This window comes from Balearica regulorum, chromosome 2 (assembly GCF_011004875.1).
Source record: "Balearica regulorum gibbericeps isolate bBalReg1 chromosome 2, bBalReg1.pri, whole genome shotgun sequence".
NCBI lineage: Eukaryota > Metazoa > Chordata > Aves > Gruiformes > Gruidae > Balearica > Balearica regulorum.
The window spans coordinates 79,972,748-79,989,173 of NC_046185.1; the positions used below are offsets into that span (position 1 = coordinate 79,972,748).

General features: G+C 42.0%; 1 protein-coding gene across 1 annotated transcript; it reads right to left on the minus strand.

The window, feature by feature from the left end:
- Positions 1-9,435: 9,435 nt before the first annotated feature.
- Positions 9,436-15,038, minus strand: LOC104634089 (carboxymethylenebutenolidase homolog). Its single transcript, XM_010300524.2, has 5 exons — positions 14,604-15,038; positions 13,732-13,839; positions 12,478-12,620; positions 10,925-11,016; positions 9,436-9,888 (listed from the first exon to the last, which is right to left on the minus strand). Exons 1-5 carry the CDS (start codon positions 14,864-14,866, stop codon positions 9,709-9,711), a joined length of 786 nt encoding a protein of 261 aa, XP_010298826.2. The 5' UTR covers positions 14,867-15,038; the 3' UTR covers positions 9,436-9,708.
- Positions 15,039-16,426: the final 1,388 nt, after the last annotated feature.

Consider the following 16,426-nt stretch of genomic DNA (forward strand, 5'->3'; position numbering starts at 1 on the left):
CCCACAACCAACACAAAAGAAACTTGAATCCACAGTTCATTTTTTAAAGGAATTTATTTCCTGGACACTTCTAAAGACTTTTTTTTAAAAAAAAATTGGGGGGGGGGGGGTCGTGTCCACAAATGTAAAAAACACAAATGCCTGTAATTTCTGGAGGAACCTAGAATACCCAAAGTGACTGTGTATCATTGCCCAACCATCTAGTTTCCTGAGATAAGTGACATTGCTGCTTTTTACCATTGCGCACGTTTAGTTCAGTACCAGCTCACTTCTGCTGAAAAACCTGGCAGCGCAGCTGAGCTAGCAGAGATCACAGGCTTGCACTACAGGAAGCTGGTCTTCCCATGTGGGCACATCTAAGTAAGTTCACTTAAGTTGTTGCTCTCAGCATCAATCTTTTCCTCAGATGAAATTCAAAGTGCTTTTCTCCACAGTCACTGATCCAGACTGGTGAACGTGGCCAGCTGTCAGTGATAAAACCAGGACATTAGGTAGGTATTTTCCTCCATTAGGAAAGACACAAATCAAAGCCTCTTCCATATTAGCCATATAAACTCTTTAAAAACTACCCTTCTCTTGGGGTCCCTGCACTATATTCTGCTATTCCTTCAGAGGAGGAAGTGGCTGGGGTATTTGTGATGATCTGGGTGGAGCATGAATTAGGTGCCTCTCTGTAATGTTGCCCAGTGGCTTTCAGCCACAGCTTGGAAAGCTGAAAGCTCTCCAGCTAATCCATTATTTTCTTTCAATGATCTCATGTTTAAAGCATCATTTCCTTAGTCTTAGGCTCTCCCATGGGGTCAGTAAATTCCACATTCAAAGAAGATTTTAATTCCTTGGTGAGTGACAAGCTGGAATGGCAATTTGAGTCCTAATCCCTCTCTTGAATGGTGAATGGAGCATCTCGTCATTAGTACATCAGACAGATGCTATCAAAGATATCATGGGAATAGCAAACACCAGCAATCCGAGCCATCTGGAAAGCAGCAAAACTTGGGCTGGTCCCCTCTCCACCCCATCAGCCTGCAGGGGTTTTTGGTGTGCCCTCCCTGCCTCCCTCCTACTGGTGTAGCGTGGTACACTGCAGACATCTTTCTTTTCCTTTCTCTTCCAGCTCTTTTCCTTCCTTCAGACCCACCATTCTCCAATTTGCCTGGGTGGAAGAAGGAATTAATATTTAGAACTTGTTCCACTTTATTCATTCCTGGTTTATTTCCTTCTCCTTTGAATTCCTTTCCAGCTCCTTGTCTTTCTGCTGAAACATCCTGACATGTTCCTCTTCAACCCCCTTTGCATGTACCACTTGGCATCAGCCCAGCAGAATAAGTACATTTGGGGAGGCAGTGAAATTAGAGCTCAGGAAGGGGAGCGGGTGGGGAAGATCCCAGAAAAATCCCAGATGCCCATTTTCACCCGAGTTTCTTTTGTCTTACTGAGGATTAACTTCCAACTTTGCTGTCTACTTCCCACCACTATCCCGGGTTCAGCAGTTCCTGGGAATTTAACTTTGCACTTTGGCATAAGATGTACAAATCACACAGTAACAGCCATGAAGCAACACGAGGCCACCTGTCTCTCACAGTGTCATTGCTCACAGTGTGATGGAGAAAGGCTTAGTGACAGCGAGGAGTGTTTATCTCCTCAAGTCTCCAGGGCACCTGGAAATAGAAACGTCCCCAGCCTTGTCTCTCCAGCGCTGACCCACTGCCTCTCCTTTGAAGCAAATCTCCCTTTAGCTTTCTCCACAGGGGGGCTCTACCTCCACTTAGTGCTGGTGCCTTTTTGCTCCTCTCCAACTGAGGTACCTCTGCTAACGTTATCTAGCGTTCAGTCAGAGCTGATTCTTGGCCCATTAAGTCAGGGAGATGGAGGAGAGGCATGGGGTACCCGTGGCTTTCAGGAAACACCATCACTGTCAGTGTCTTTTCCCATCCTGCCTTTTCCACTCCACTTCTGCCAGTCCTGCCTTACCATCTGCCTCCTACACCTTTCACTTGCCTGTTTGTTTTTTCACTCCTCTGTCCCCATGGACAGACAAGAGTTATTCAACAGATCCTTGGCAAGCAAAAACCATCTGCACAGGTAAGATGTGTGTGGACTAGTGAAGGTAGTCTTCAAAGGTCAGCCTCTTTTCCTCTTGTTCAGTGTCTCTTTTCCTTGTCTCTGAGGTCCTTGGACCCTCTACTTTTCCAACAACTTTCTGTTTTTCAGCAACCAGCACCAATCTTTGCTCTCTTCTGTGCCCATCTCCCACACCTTTCCCTTTCACAGCCTGCCATGTGCTCCTCTTCATCCCACCCGGTAACTCTTCACTCTTTGCCTGTTCCAGTTTCATCAAAGACTCCTTCTGTCTTCTTCTTCCCTGCCCTACTGGAAAGACCCTAAAGCTGTGCCATCTCTTCCTATTCTGTGGTCTCTAGTCAGCTGCCATGGGTAGCTGCTTGCAGATATTTAGTCTGCAGAAAGAGAGAAAAGTGCAAGAGTGGGGTGTTATACAGACAATTAGGGCTGGGCCTCAGCAGTATTTTACAGAGGCAAAAAAGACAGGATTATGTGCACTCTAGCTGTGTTGCCAGCCGCTGTAGCACGAGCCCAGTCCCACTTGGAAGCCCTTTGACTGTGAATAATGATTTCGGTCTGACATAACCTGCTAAGATTGTTTAAGCAAAGTGCCCTGCTGACAAGGCTGTGCAGCTTTAGCCTGGCTCGGGCTGTGAGTGGCACAAGTTCATGGCTGCTTGCAATAACCTTGACAAAGCCAAAGAAAACAGTGTTACTCTCTGCCTTGGTGTACACAGCAAAGCAACATCAGCGAAGCGTGGGTTGTAAATGAGCAGCAAGAAATAACATTGCCGCAGGACATTCTTACTTTAGTTTTTCTGGCTTTGAGTGGTTTTAATGATGTGATTTTATAGTTGCATTTGCAAAGAGGGTTCCATCATTTTACTTCTTTAATTTTTCTGCCACTATTTATTATATTCCACTATAAAGAGAGAACATTTCTCTGGTTGTCACATCTGAAAATACAGCTGTGATATACATCAGCAATACATCAGGAGTACACCTGAGCAAGAGGTAAGCTCTACTTTACCTTGCCCTGTGGAGCCAGAAGTTGATTTCACCTGTAGTGGAAACCAGACACAAGTGAGTCTGCCCCTTTAATTTTGACCCAGGTTATCTGTGTCTCTCAGAAAGAAAAAAAAACAAGGGAAGTTGCAGTTAAACCAGCTAGGTGAACAAAACAGGGAAAACCTGGGACAATGGCAAACACTCCCTCTGTTCAAACCACCTGACTGGATCACCTTGCCCTGCGTTCCTGACCTCCCCTGAGCTGCCAGCTGCTGCACGCAGCTACTCACAGGACAGTCCTGCTCACAGGGAGGGTTACAGCGGCTCACTGCTCTCTACAGCAACATCACAGAGCACTACAAAGCACAGTGTTTGCAAATATATACAACATGCAAACTACCCTTTTCCCCTGCATCTCTTTCCCGTTGCAAACACCAGTGCCTAAAAATTACCTTCAGCTTTTTGCTCAAAGAAGTCAGAGGAAGTAATGTTTTGTCTCACCTTGTTTTACTGAAGGACATGGGTTTTTTACTTGTGGTTAACCACCCATCTTAGGTATCTTGGAAACTTTCTTAATTTTCTAAGGATTCTGGGGAAAAAAAAAAGAACCTTAAAGAAATTTTCAACAATCTGTAAGCTCAGCACCTGGAAGAAAAACTAAAGAACAGTTTAATAGTGCAATTGGAATTATTTCCAATCCCCTTAACAAATAACATTATCATAGCTTTGCTGAAGTTCATGGCAAACTACCAGCCCAGATGCAAAATTTCCTCACCAGCTCTTAATATAGCAGTGGCGGGAAGAGAGGGAAATGTAATTTCCACAGGTGCCACCATCTGCTCCACAGTCTGAAAGGCAAACTTTGTTTTGGAGCTTTATTAGCCCATTCCACTCCTCGCTTTCTGAAATGAAGCATTCTGTTATTTGCTGGATTTTGATATACTTCAGTGCCAAAGATGAGAAACAGACAAATAAGTAAAATGTGCTGAGGAAAGTTTCTGAAGGCATGAAGAGGAGGCAGGCACCAAACTCCTGTCACTCTTCCCATAGGAGCTCTGCAACAAAATACTCTCTGTGGGTCTTTTATTTTTTCTTATCTTAAATGAAACAAAGATAGATTGTTTTGTGTCCCTGTGACAAACCCGCTCCCCTGAAAAATGGTCCACTCGCTACGCATTTCTAGAGACTAAGTTACCGCTCACTGTCTGTGGTGAAACCCATTGAAATGTCGTTAGCTAAAGGAATGAAGTCCAGTACGATTAAAACCTATGCTTGGTGGGCAACTATAGTCCTAAATAACAAGCTTAGTATGCCGGTGGATGTGGCCAAAATGAGTTACAACAAGACCCTCAGATGGGCTGGAGCTGAATCTATGGGTGTAGTCACCTCTACCATGTTTTCCATCAATTCCCCAATTTCCATCAACTTCAGATTCTGGTCGGTCCTCTAGCCCTGAAGCCTCACTAATCCAGCACAGCAATCATTCAGCTCCCTCCCTAGGGCCTCCTCCAAAGAAAGCAAAGTCAAAAAACCCCTCCAAGACCCACCAGCAGAGTTCCTTGGAGACAGAGGTTGCATCTGACCAACGTCAGTGCAGCTGAGGAAGAACTGCTCTCCACACGAGTACAGCTGGCACTCTGCAGAGGGACATATTTGTAAAGCAAGTGCACAGTCTTTTATAACCTATCATAAAGCATAGATGCCATCCTGCCTGCAGGCCAGAAGATGTTGAACATTTTTTATTCTGACTGAGTGCACATTATTTTATAGGAATAGTGGCACTGTTATGTACGTGTATGTGGGTGGGTGGGTGGGTGGTGGGGGACTGCTTTTCTTTGTCCTTGCTGACTACGGCCTGCACACTGAATGCTCACTCCTGTTTGGAGTTTAGGAGTCAAAAAAAGCTGAGAAAAATTATTAAGAAGCAATATTGACTATCCATTTTAGTCACCACATTTAAAAAAAAAAAAAGCTATCAAGCTAACTTGACAGAAAATGCAGAAAATGGAGCAGAGTTAAAGAGTCATCAAGTTGATTAAAACTTTTCGCGATTAAGATTAAACTGAAAACCCATAAAAGAGCTCCCACTCAATGTGTAAAAAAAAGTAAGCAAATGAAGAACTAAAAGTTAAGTCTGTGTAATGGTAAACCAGTTAAAGACATCAGATGTTGTGCCAGAGAGCAGAAATCAGGACCTGGAATTCAACTTCCAAGAAAGCAAAGGATCCAGTGGTTCATATTAAAGCTGTGGTTTAGTATTTTCTTTGACATAAAGGGCCTCAATCTTCTTGTGAAGAGGAGATTATTAGCAGAGGACAGGATACCTGTTCTTCTTCAGGACCATGATCTCCACCGTGTTCTGTTGTCCTATCTGTCTCCAGTCCCTGAGGTTTTCCTCCGGGAGGCCTCTTTCACTTTAGTCCATACAACTTTACTCACTCAGGCATCAAGGGTTCCTTGCATGTAGGCCATGAGCCTTCCTCAGTGTAACACTTTCTCAGTGACCAACATCCCACTCAGTCAACAGAAGGTGAGATCAGGGACCTTCCAGGTTCTCCCTCCCATACCATGTGATGGCCCCAGCGGGGTCTCAGTTCCCATATCCCCAGGGCTGCCCTCAGCCCATTCCCCCTGCCCTCCTGCTCCCCTCCATCTCGGTTGCCCCTGACATTTCCTTAGTCCACCTCCCTCCTGTATCCTCTGACAACTCCTACGCAAATGTTTCAGGCTTTCTGCGTGCTGGCCAGCCAGCAAGCAGCCTAAATAATGCAAAGAACCAAGGAATCCACACCACGCTATTTTGCTCAGTGCAGTGAGTCTGTCTCCTCTGTGCCATCCGTATTTTCTAAAAATGCAGAACTAAATAGCACCGAGGACTTCACTGCTTTGTCAAATTTGTTTGGAATTGATCAAAGGGCTCTAAAGTTAGGAGGGAGGAACTGACAAGACAGCACAATGACTAGGGGAACAAAACCATCCCCTGAACAGTTCTTACACATCTACTATGTCTACTCTGGTGTTTTTTTCTGCAGCTAATTTACATTACATCAAGGCTGCTAAGTTCTGTAGAACCAAACATTACAAACCTGAGTTTGTAATGTCTGACCTATACACCTATATGTCAGTGGTCTCTAGACACAACGCATATTCTCAAATGCGAGTTTTGAGAATGTGTGTATGTGGGTTTCAGTAAAGTCAGTGTTAACACTGGCAAAATTCTGAGTTTTCCATCTTAGTGCCATACTGCTACAAAAACAAATACATAATGGAATGCAGTACCTGTCCTACAGCAAGACACTCTGAATTCTCTGAGGACAATGAATTTTGACAAAACACTCCTCAGTTTCACTGTCTTCCCCCATCTCAGGAGAAATTTGGCAAAGCTTAGCCCAATTCCCCAAGACATCTGTTAATTCACATAAAAAAACAAGCTGGAATGGTTTGCCAGCCAAGATATTACCTTCCAAGAAACCAAGGCTCTTTTATTTAAAATCCATGTGAGACAATAGTTGTAGGGAGTTCAATTTCATCATCTCTCTCTGATCTCATAGCAACCCCGATAAATTGGGCAAGAATCCATAGCTGGGAATTGAATTCACACTTTACAGACTATCCATCTGAAGCACGTACCCACGTTGCTTTCCTCCAGGAAGGTTTGTGCGTTGTTGTCCTCCTGTTACCCAAGGGCCACACAGGCACACGCGTCGGACGTGCCTGCACCGGTGAGTGGAGGTGTCTGCAATTCTCCCGCGTGAAACTGTTTCTCCTCTGTCTGCTGAGTCCAGAACCGTGTCAGGACTGGCAGAAAGTGCAGAAGTCCCTGTCTGGCCCTTCCCTCCGACTGTAGGTCACCAGGAAGCTGCACAGATCCAGCCCAAGGGCAGGATCACAGAGGGCATCATGGAACTTCTCACCTCCAATGTGGAGGGACTGTTTTTACCAGCATGACTCATGGCAACAATGCCCTGCAGACCTGAAGAGGCTTTCCCTGCACTGGCTAGACCCACGAACAAGTTCATCTCTCTTGAAATCAATCAGCAAGGAGGTGGGAACACAATATGCAGCGCCCAAACCAGAGAACCGCACTAATCGCTGACCAAGGGCATAAGCCGAGGAGCAAGGGGAGCTTTTGCACTTTTACCTCAGAGGTCGGCATGAAATCTTTTTGAAAGACGGGAGAGTTTCTTTAATATCAACTCAGTGTGGTGCAGGGAGAACTATTTTCTCATGGGAGATACACAGTGCATTGCAGGAGGAAGGGGAAGGATTGACATAAAGAAGGGGTTTGAGATGGAGGGATGGCTGAGGATGTGGCACCTGAGGTGGGACCCACCTGGTGGGAGACTTTGAAGCAGAGACACTATGGGGTTAAAAGACACACGTGGTGGCTGCAGCTCCATCACAGACTACTTAGTGCTGGCCTGGCATGTGCCTCCAGCTGGGGAGGAGCCAGAGGCAAGGTGGCTGTGTGAGGCAGCTGCCAGGCATGGCTGGCAGAGGTGACTGCGAAAAGAAAAATATTGTGGGGCAGTGAAAACAACTGAGGGGCTGCACCTGGAAGGATAAGATTCTGTTGAAGCTGAAGGGGCTCCCTGGGCTCACAAGTATTTCACTGAAGGGAAATTGGGCTGTGCTCAGGATGATATTTTAGCTGCATCTATTCCCTCAGCATCACAGATGCAGGCGAGACCTCACCATGTGATTGCTGTGAATTACACCGAGAGGCATCAAAGGAGCAGAAATACAGTGATGTTCCCCTAGTCACTAAGGATGGGCTGTGCCTTACCAACACCTGATTAAATCATAGTAGAGAGAAACCTGATGTTACTGGAAGGATTTGGGGAGGTGAGGAGGTAACGTTGTCATCCAGGATGGTTTAGATTCAACTCTGAATCAGGGGGTAGGGCAACTGCCTGAGACCACGAGAGATGACAGAGGATTTGCATGGAGCTGATTGTGAAATAATGTGATGCACTTTCCTGAAAAAAAAAAAGGAAGGAGCAGCATCAGAAACTCAGCTGGTGCTGGGGCTTCTGATGAAGATAATGTGAGGGAGAAAGGAGTGGAGGACACCAGTGCTTAGTGAAAGAAACATTATTAAACATCAGACGATCCTGATGGGGAGGAGGGGCAGGCAGTGTAGCAAGAGGCCATTGCAGCTGCATCCAGATGCCTGCAAGTATTTCAGAATGAAAAAGGAGGGTTACAAAGCAGGGGAAGCACAGGCATGGATCTGAGGACAAGAGTAAAGGAACAACACACCCCACAGACAGACTACGGCAGCAGCATAGCTTACCGCTATTAAGCAACACAGAACTAGTAATAAAAGTATTTGTAAATTCATCCAAAATGAGAGAAGGGCAAGAGGAAAGTGCTGGTTATTAGCAGGAAGGAGGACTAATACCAGCAAGTCTAGTAAAGACTGAAGTGTCCAGAGCCATTTGGTTCCATCTTCACAAAGGTTAATTTTAAACATATTCTGAATGAAATTAATTTTATAGTGGAAGCAGGAGTATAGGTGTACAGAGGGGGAAGAAAAAATAAAACAGAATAAGTAGATGTGGGCAGGTTTGAAATTCACCTCGGGGAGTTTAATCACCTCTGTGAGCCATGATGTCTCTAACTGCAGGGACAGAGGTGAGACATCCCCGGGGAATGGAGGAGGACAAACACAGAAGCCAGCCTTTCTGTGTAAGAAAGGAAGGCAGTAGTAGCACTTTTAGGCTACTGCTAATGTCCGAAAGATATGAAAACAGATTATCCAGAAGTCAGTTGATAGACATGGAGTAGATAATAAGATGCTAAAGGAAATAACAAGGTGGCAGCCAACAAGAAACTCCTGCCCTCCTGAGCAATCCCCTTCTAGACCAGTCTGGAAATAGAAGGAGAAGAGGGATTGGAAGTCATCACTCGTACTTTCTTCCTATGTTCTGTGTATGTCTGATGGTGCTCTCCTATTCCTACTTTGTTGTTCTTTCTCTTCTGAGTTTTCCTGCACTTCAGTCTTTTTGTGTCCTACCCTCCTCCCACTTGTGCAGGTCCTTCTTCTCTGGTCCTGCACCTTCCTCTAGTCTCCTCACGTCAGCCATGGTTCCCAATTTTTTGGAGCCCCCTTTCAGTCTGCATGCATTTCTTCCCATTGCCATCCCCCTTCCCTCTTTCTAGCTCTGTTTTTATGAATACTGAATAGGATATTGTGTTTTCAAGAAAATGTCCCAGCCTTCCAAACCAGAACCATATTTACCTCAAAGCTGAAAATCTCACAGCTCAACAACTCTAAACATGGCTTTTAGGAGAGCATTTCTCAAGCACGAGCAGAGTTTCAATGATTTTTTATTATATTGACATTAATATAAAAAAGTGAAATTTTCATATTTTAGAAAATATGCCACATGAGATTCTAATAATTTTAAGATACACAAGATCAAATTTAAAAATCTTTTTTTACATTTATAGCTTTCAGCATTTGAAAAGCCATTTCTAAGCATCTACTTAGAAAATAAGTGCAAATGATCAGTGTTATTACAAAAGAGTTTTACAAAATATTTTGATGGTTTTAAGAACATTTTAATCAATATAGTCTGTATTATTTTCTGATTTCCTACAACCATTGATTTATTTTATAGGCATTTATTTATGCTAAAGATATTTATTCAACCAGTTGATCATATCCTTTCTTCCTTCTTCAATAAAAGGTTTATCTTGAGGATTGATATCTTCTCTTTTGCGATGTACAAACCCATGCGTCTGTCCAGGGTAAATTTTAACTTCATAATCAACTTTACAGTTTTGTTTCAGCTTCTGCTCCAGCAGGGTGACCTGCAACACAGAATGTTCCAAGTTGGCTGAGTACGGAGTTAACATGTTACGTATTTACAGTTCTCAAATTGTCCTGTTTTTTTTTACATTTCTGGGAGATGGACACAGTGTGTCCTTGCCATCATTTTCTCTTCTACTAATTTTATACCCAAATGCATTTCTGGTACTACACTTTATTTAACTAGGCTTTTTTCTCCAGTAAAATAACAGCATGTGACTGCATAAAACTGAAAAAAAAAAAAAAAAAAAAAAGTATATGGGTTACTGTAATAATACCTGTAGATGTAAAAACACCTATTTCTCAATGTCATGAGAAGGTTAGGATGTAGTGAGCCCTGTACAAGTTACTGCTGATAGGCCTCACAAAAAAAAAAAAAAAACCACCACCAAAAATGAGGCAAGATTTTGAATTAACTTGAAATTGAGGGAGGAGAGGCACAGGTACAAAATTGGTAGTTCAAAGCTACTGACACTTTTTGGCAGGGAAATTAAAGCTCAATGAAAACATGCCTTCCTCTTTGATCCCCTGTAGATAATCATCTTTCTCTGGTCATTCTGCACCCATGCTCCCCAGGGAGGCTGTTGACAGAGTACCAGAAAGGAGAAGCTCTGCATGACAGTGGGAGAAGGAAAAGGATGGTCACAGGATTTTTTAATTCTCCTGCAACAGGTGATTCCACCAGTACAGGTGGGGGCTTTCTGTAGATTTTATGTACCATCAGTATGATTAAAGAGGGTCTCCTATCTTAAACTTGACAGAAGTCTTCCTTTGGATTCTTGCCCTTTTCCTCCTAGGACCTCTCATGTGTAAATCATTCGTATTTTGCAACAGAAACATAAAACATTTTTTAGTGTCACTGTAAAACTTTTTAATTGGGGGGATAAACAACATAAATTTGTGTAGAACTACTGTAAGAGTTAGTGAAAGAGGAAGAAAAGTGCAAATTAGTTTTCTACTTTCTCTTAATTAAATACCAAATCACAAAACAAGTATGAAAAGTATTAAAAAGACAAGTATCTCAGATGGGAAACTCACCTGCTCCAATGGGATGAATTCATCCTTTTCAGCAAAAATGAAGAAGGTGGGATGAAGAAAACTGGATCTGTCATCAAAGAACTTGATCACTCCTAGGGAAGAAGGAGAGGCATATACAATGAGTCATGCTACTTAAAGTGGTTAAATCACTACCAAAGCTATACAGTCAAAATAAAAGACATTCTGATCAGTTAGAGCTGATCAGCTTGTAATGCAATTAAACATGCTTTGCTTAAAAGCTCCTTTTGTTGTGAGAACTTCCTGTGATTTGGGATGTCATTAAAGATAGAAAGACCAGCTCTGTCTGAAAAAGTCAGGGAAGAATTGTTACATTTGCCCATTCATGTGGTTTTCTTTGGGCATCTGCTTCTGACCACTGTCAGAGGCAGGGATCTGTGAAAGACAGACACTTCAGAGCTGCTCACCTCTAGTCTGGCATGGCCATTTTTAACATAAACGTAAATAAGCATCATTCCAGATACATGGTTAGGATTTCAGTGTACATATACTGATATAAATTCATAACATCAATATGGTAATTTTTACTATTCAACTATATTTGAATTTAAGTAACAAACTAACTACCTACCAACCCTGCCACTCTTTTCATTATTGAAATTATTACAATAGAAAAGTAAAAAATTAGTGAGTAGCATTGTTGAATTGACTCAGCTGATGAGCAAATCAGTGCAGCAAAGTAGTCCCCATAAACTTTCCGAAAGAATACTTTCAACTTCCTTTCACCTCAAATGAATATAAATTTTTCTGGGTTATATAGAAGTACAGAGATTTCTAACAAAAATATTTAAGGTAGCATAAATGCATTAAGAATGGGAGTGTGAGAGTGCAAGGGTTAAAACAGAGAGTCAAAAAATGGTTCATATTAGTAACAAGGGGCCACTGCCAGGAGTAACATTGAGCAATAAGGCGTTCATGTCCTGACTGGAAGGTCCGCAGCCTGTGCAGCCCCCAGCCCGGATGACTCATTGGCGAAAGACCCCGCACTCTAACAGAAGGACAGCAAAAAGGTTGCAGCATACCACTGCTGCCATGCCTTTCCCTGTTAGCCCAAAAGGGGAACAGAGTACAGACACGTGTGCCGAACAGGTTTTCCAAACAATAAAAAACAGACAGTGGGCAGCAACCTGTCCTGAGACTTAAGCAGATGGAGGTAAGCAAGATACTGTGGCGAAGATCCACCTCACAGTAATGGGTAGCTCCTAAAAGATATAAAAGATGAGCCCAGAAACCATTTTGTCATCGCTAGCCAAGAAGAACCTGAACCATAGCGAGGCCTTGGCATTTGGTGTCCCTTGTACGCTATGTTGCACAGAAGTGATCCTGGCCACGCCGCTCGAATACATTGATCTTGCTGGTTATGGTTAAGTGCAAATACGTGAGTGTGCAAAATCAAATTGCTTAACGATTTTGTATAACAAAATCACCTTCTTCTATAAGATGTCACACTACCTTTTGTTACAGTAATACTCCTACAGAAAATGTTCCTGCACCAGTCATGTCTGCTCAGAACGTAATAGGTATTTGAGACTTACCATAGAGGGACACCCCCGTCTTTAAATGAGGATTTTTCAGCATCAGATGTTGTACTGCTGCTCCACCCCAGCAAAACCCAATGACACCAATCTTCTTTGCACCACATTGTTCACTTAGATACTTCAGGATGACATCAACTTCTCTAAGATATGTAAATGAAAACGAATTAAGGCTCTAGCTCTATTCCCCTGGCCTCCAAGGTGGCTGCTGCTCAGAGACTGGCTGGGTATCGGTCTGCTTGTGGAAGGTGGCGAGTGGCTGTCTTTGCATGACTCCAGTTTTTTGTCTTTCCTTCACCTATCAAACTGGCTTTATCTCAACCCATGAGTTTCCTTGCTTTTGTTCCTTCTATTCTCTCTCCTGTCCCTCCTGGGAGGAGTGAGTAAGCTGCGATATCGGTGCTTGGCTGCTGGCTGGGGTCAACCCACAACACTAGTTTACTAGTATTCATTTCTAAAATACAAGAGAAACTCCAGGGGAGAAGACAAAGGAGAAAATCAGTCTTCCCAGATGACTGCTACTAGAACCTAAGGTGATTTTATAAACAGCAGTCCAGTTAATTTCACAAATGGCAACAGTTGTCTCACTGGCTAACACAAAGTTTAAGAGACACACAGCCAATCAAGACCATCCTGTTATCACAAATGTGGCTACAGGTAAACTCTCTCTCATTGGGGAGACATATTTTATGAAATTGTGGAAGTAAATTTGAAATTGTTGCTTCAAAAATCAGTAGTAACATTATGCCATGAAGTTATGTGTCAGATAAAAATGGGGGAAAATATAGCTAGAAGAATGGGAAAGTAGCCTGTTTTGAACTAGCTGGGACCTGACAGGGAGCTGGACCAATGTTCCCTAGCTAAATAGTGTTTGGTGACTACGTTTGCACCCTATCTGAAATCCATGGAAGTTGTGCCTGCCTCCAGGAACTGAATCAAACTGAAGTGGAAGGAGTGAGCTGCAGTTTCTAGCCTTTGCTGGTTCTTCTCTTTGGAGTCATTCATCTCACTTCTACTCTCTGCACAGGTAAACACTGGGCACTTCTATTCTTGTTCAAAGTTCTACTTTTCTCCAAAAAGCACCCCTCACATAACCATGAGCTTGACCCATGAACTGTATGACATTTCTGTTTGTGGACATCCAGCTGTACTTGACCCATTAATAATTTAGGATCTAATCCTGCATATTTACTCTGGCAAAAATTCCTACAAAAGAAGGATGTCCACTTGCTGGACAAGGAACAATGCTTATACTTGTCTATTTTGCCAGCATTTCGGGTTTTCAGCCAGTCATCAAAAGACGCCCAGTCATTAGAAAGTTTCCAAGCTTCTTGTCCCACGAAAAAATCTGGGCAGATGGCTCTGCAAGAAAAATGAAAACAATTTTGCCCATGAAACAATATTGAGAAAGGATTCAAAGGAAGTCTATGTGTACCATACAACAAATTCATTTTGTTGAAGACATGTAGAATTTAATCTACATCAAAGCACTATACAGGCAACCTTAATTCTTTTTCTATGTCTGTTAAAATTCATTAATTAATTTGACACATTGTTAACTGCAACTGAAAATCCTTAGTGGTTTCCTAATGAATTTAAAAAAAAAAAAAAAACCCACCACCAACAAAACAACCAAACAACAATTTACATGGTACATACATTTGGGCTAGAAGGAATGCTAACCCAGTAACACAGGAAAGAGGACGCGCAATATGCTTTTCACGTATTTGAGTACTTGTTTCCTTCTTTGGCACAAGCTGGTACACTTTACCTTCAGGGAATGACTTTCAGCTTCTCTGGAATTTTTATGGTAACAGCAACCTTGCACAGATGCTGCGTGGGGAGGGAGGAAGCAGGCTGCTTTGGGCTCACAGAGGACGAAAGATGCAGAATAAGACTTTTCTGTTTCCTCTCTTCTTCTGTGCTTGCCTACTATGTTGTTATAGTAGGGCTACCAACTATGTTAGACTCATGATGTTTTAACAAACAGGAAACTCTTTAGAGAAATATGTAAGTGAAGCCTATGAAATTTTTTGTGTTTGTATGGTTTATATAAAACAAGGAAATAGTTGGTTCAACAAACTTTCTTGTTAAAAAGACACTTTGAAAACAGTAGTATTGCTTACATGTATCCATTAGCCGCCAGCATATCAGCCATGTATCTGGTGTTTGGGAGTTGCCATCCAAATATATCATGAATCACAATCACAGCTTTGTCAGTGCTTGCGGGTGGTTTGCAAACATACGCCTTGATGTGCTCAACTTGTACTTCCTGCCCACAACCCTCATAGTCAAACCTGTCTCCAATACCACACGGGCAGGGCCTCGATTCATTAGCCATGGCTGATACTATGGAACAAAAAACATTCAGTTGTGAATATCCCAGCATACCATACTGAAAAAGATCAAAATACAGCAGTATCACAGATTATTGAATTTTTGAATCTTTACAGTAGTACTGTGAACATACTGATTACTGTTAGATCTGAAATGCAGCATTAGTCAATAAGTCCATTGCATTGCTTTTTATAAATAATAATGTTAGAGTTACTTATGTTACAAACTCTTTAGCGGGGACCTGGTACATAGTTAGGAGTTTCTGTGCCCTACAGTAATACGGTAAAAATAAAGTTAAGACCAACCAGCCAGGCAACCATCACTAATTATTTAAACAGTGATGAAGCCAGTTCTTTCACTCTTCACCATGTGTATGTCTTGTCAGAAATGCATAACTTTCTTTAGGATAGACCATTAGGGCTTAATACAGGATTTAGCATTTCAGGGGGAAAAAAAAACAAAAACAAAAAAACAAAACAAAAAACCACAAAACACAGCTACTGTGTAGAAAGATACAATTACATTTAGATTAAATGTGATATTTTCCTCCAGATACTTAAAATTTTCCATAGCTGACCTTTTCAGTGCCAAGAAGTTCTTTTTCTAAACCAGCTTTAGCATCAGATATTGCAGACTTTTGCAGGAAGATACTTAAAGAAGGTGTCAATAAAAATATACCAATGAAAGCCAGAGTATAAAATCATATTTATCTAATATTAAATAAGGAATGCATTCAAACCCCAAGACAGCCAAGAAGAAAAGTGAACATGAGGACAAAATCCTTAAGTTGAGCCAAATGTTTTATGAACAAGGTAACAGTAGGGCATGGTTAATTTTTTACAAACTATTGCTTAAACGAAAATAAACAAGTAATTCACAAAAGTAAAAAAATGCCAGCTGAATCTAATACGGATTTATATAGCTCCTTGGTCTCAAGTTAATGATTTTATGCCACTGACCTTAGGTTAACCAGCTAGGTGAACTGACTTCATATTGTTGCAAAATGACTCGAATAACATATTTGAATATGCACAGAGTATCTCCAAATTATTAAAGAACGTGGCGAGAATTTGGATAAAGCTTTACTTAAATTCTCCACAGATGAATTGTGTGTACTGAGAAAATTTTGCTAGTACAGAAACAAGGATGTTCGAACTTGATTATGCCAAATGTACTCACAGAGAGAAACAGGAAAAAGCAGGTTACTGAACAGTCCCTGAACTAGCGTGACTTACATAGCTGTGGCACTAAAGGGACACCTTTAGGAAAACAAACAAGCAAACAACCCTACAGCCAGGAGATTTACACAGATTTCCAGGGACCGAGATGTTCTGGATTTGCAGAGTTTAAAATTGAGTATAACCCAAGCAGTATTAGCAGGGGTAGGGTTGCAGATCTTGGGAGATTTCATTTTCACAGATCAATTTACGACAAGCTGTATCTTATTTGAAAGCTGTATTAACTCTGGGCACACATTTATACTAATCCTCTACTATTTTTTTAAACAAGCCATTCCCACCCATAGGTGGATTTTTCCTACATGTAGTCTCACATATAGGACTTCTAATTTAAAAGAAGTGTACTAGGAAAAAAAATAATAGATGAGCATATA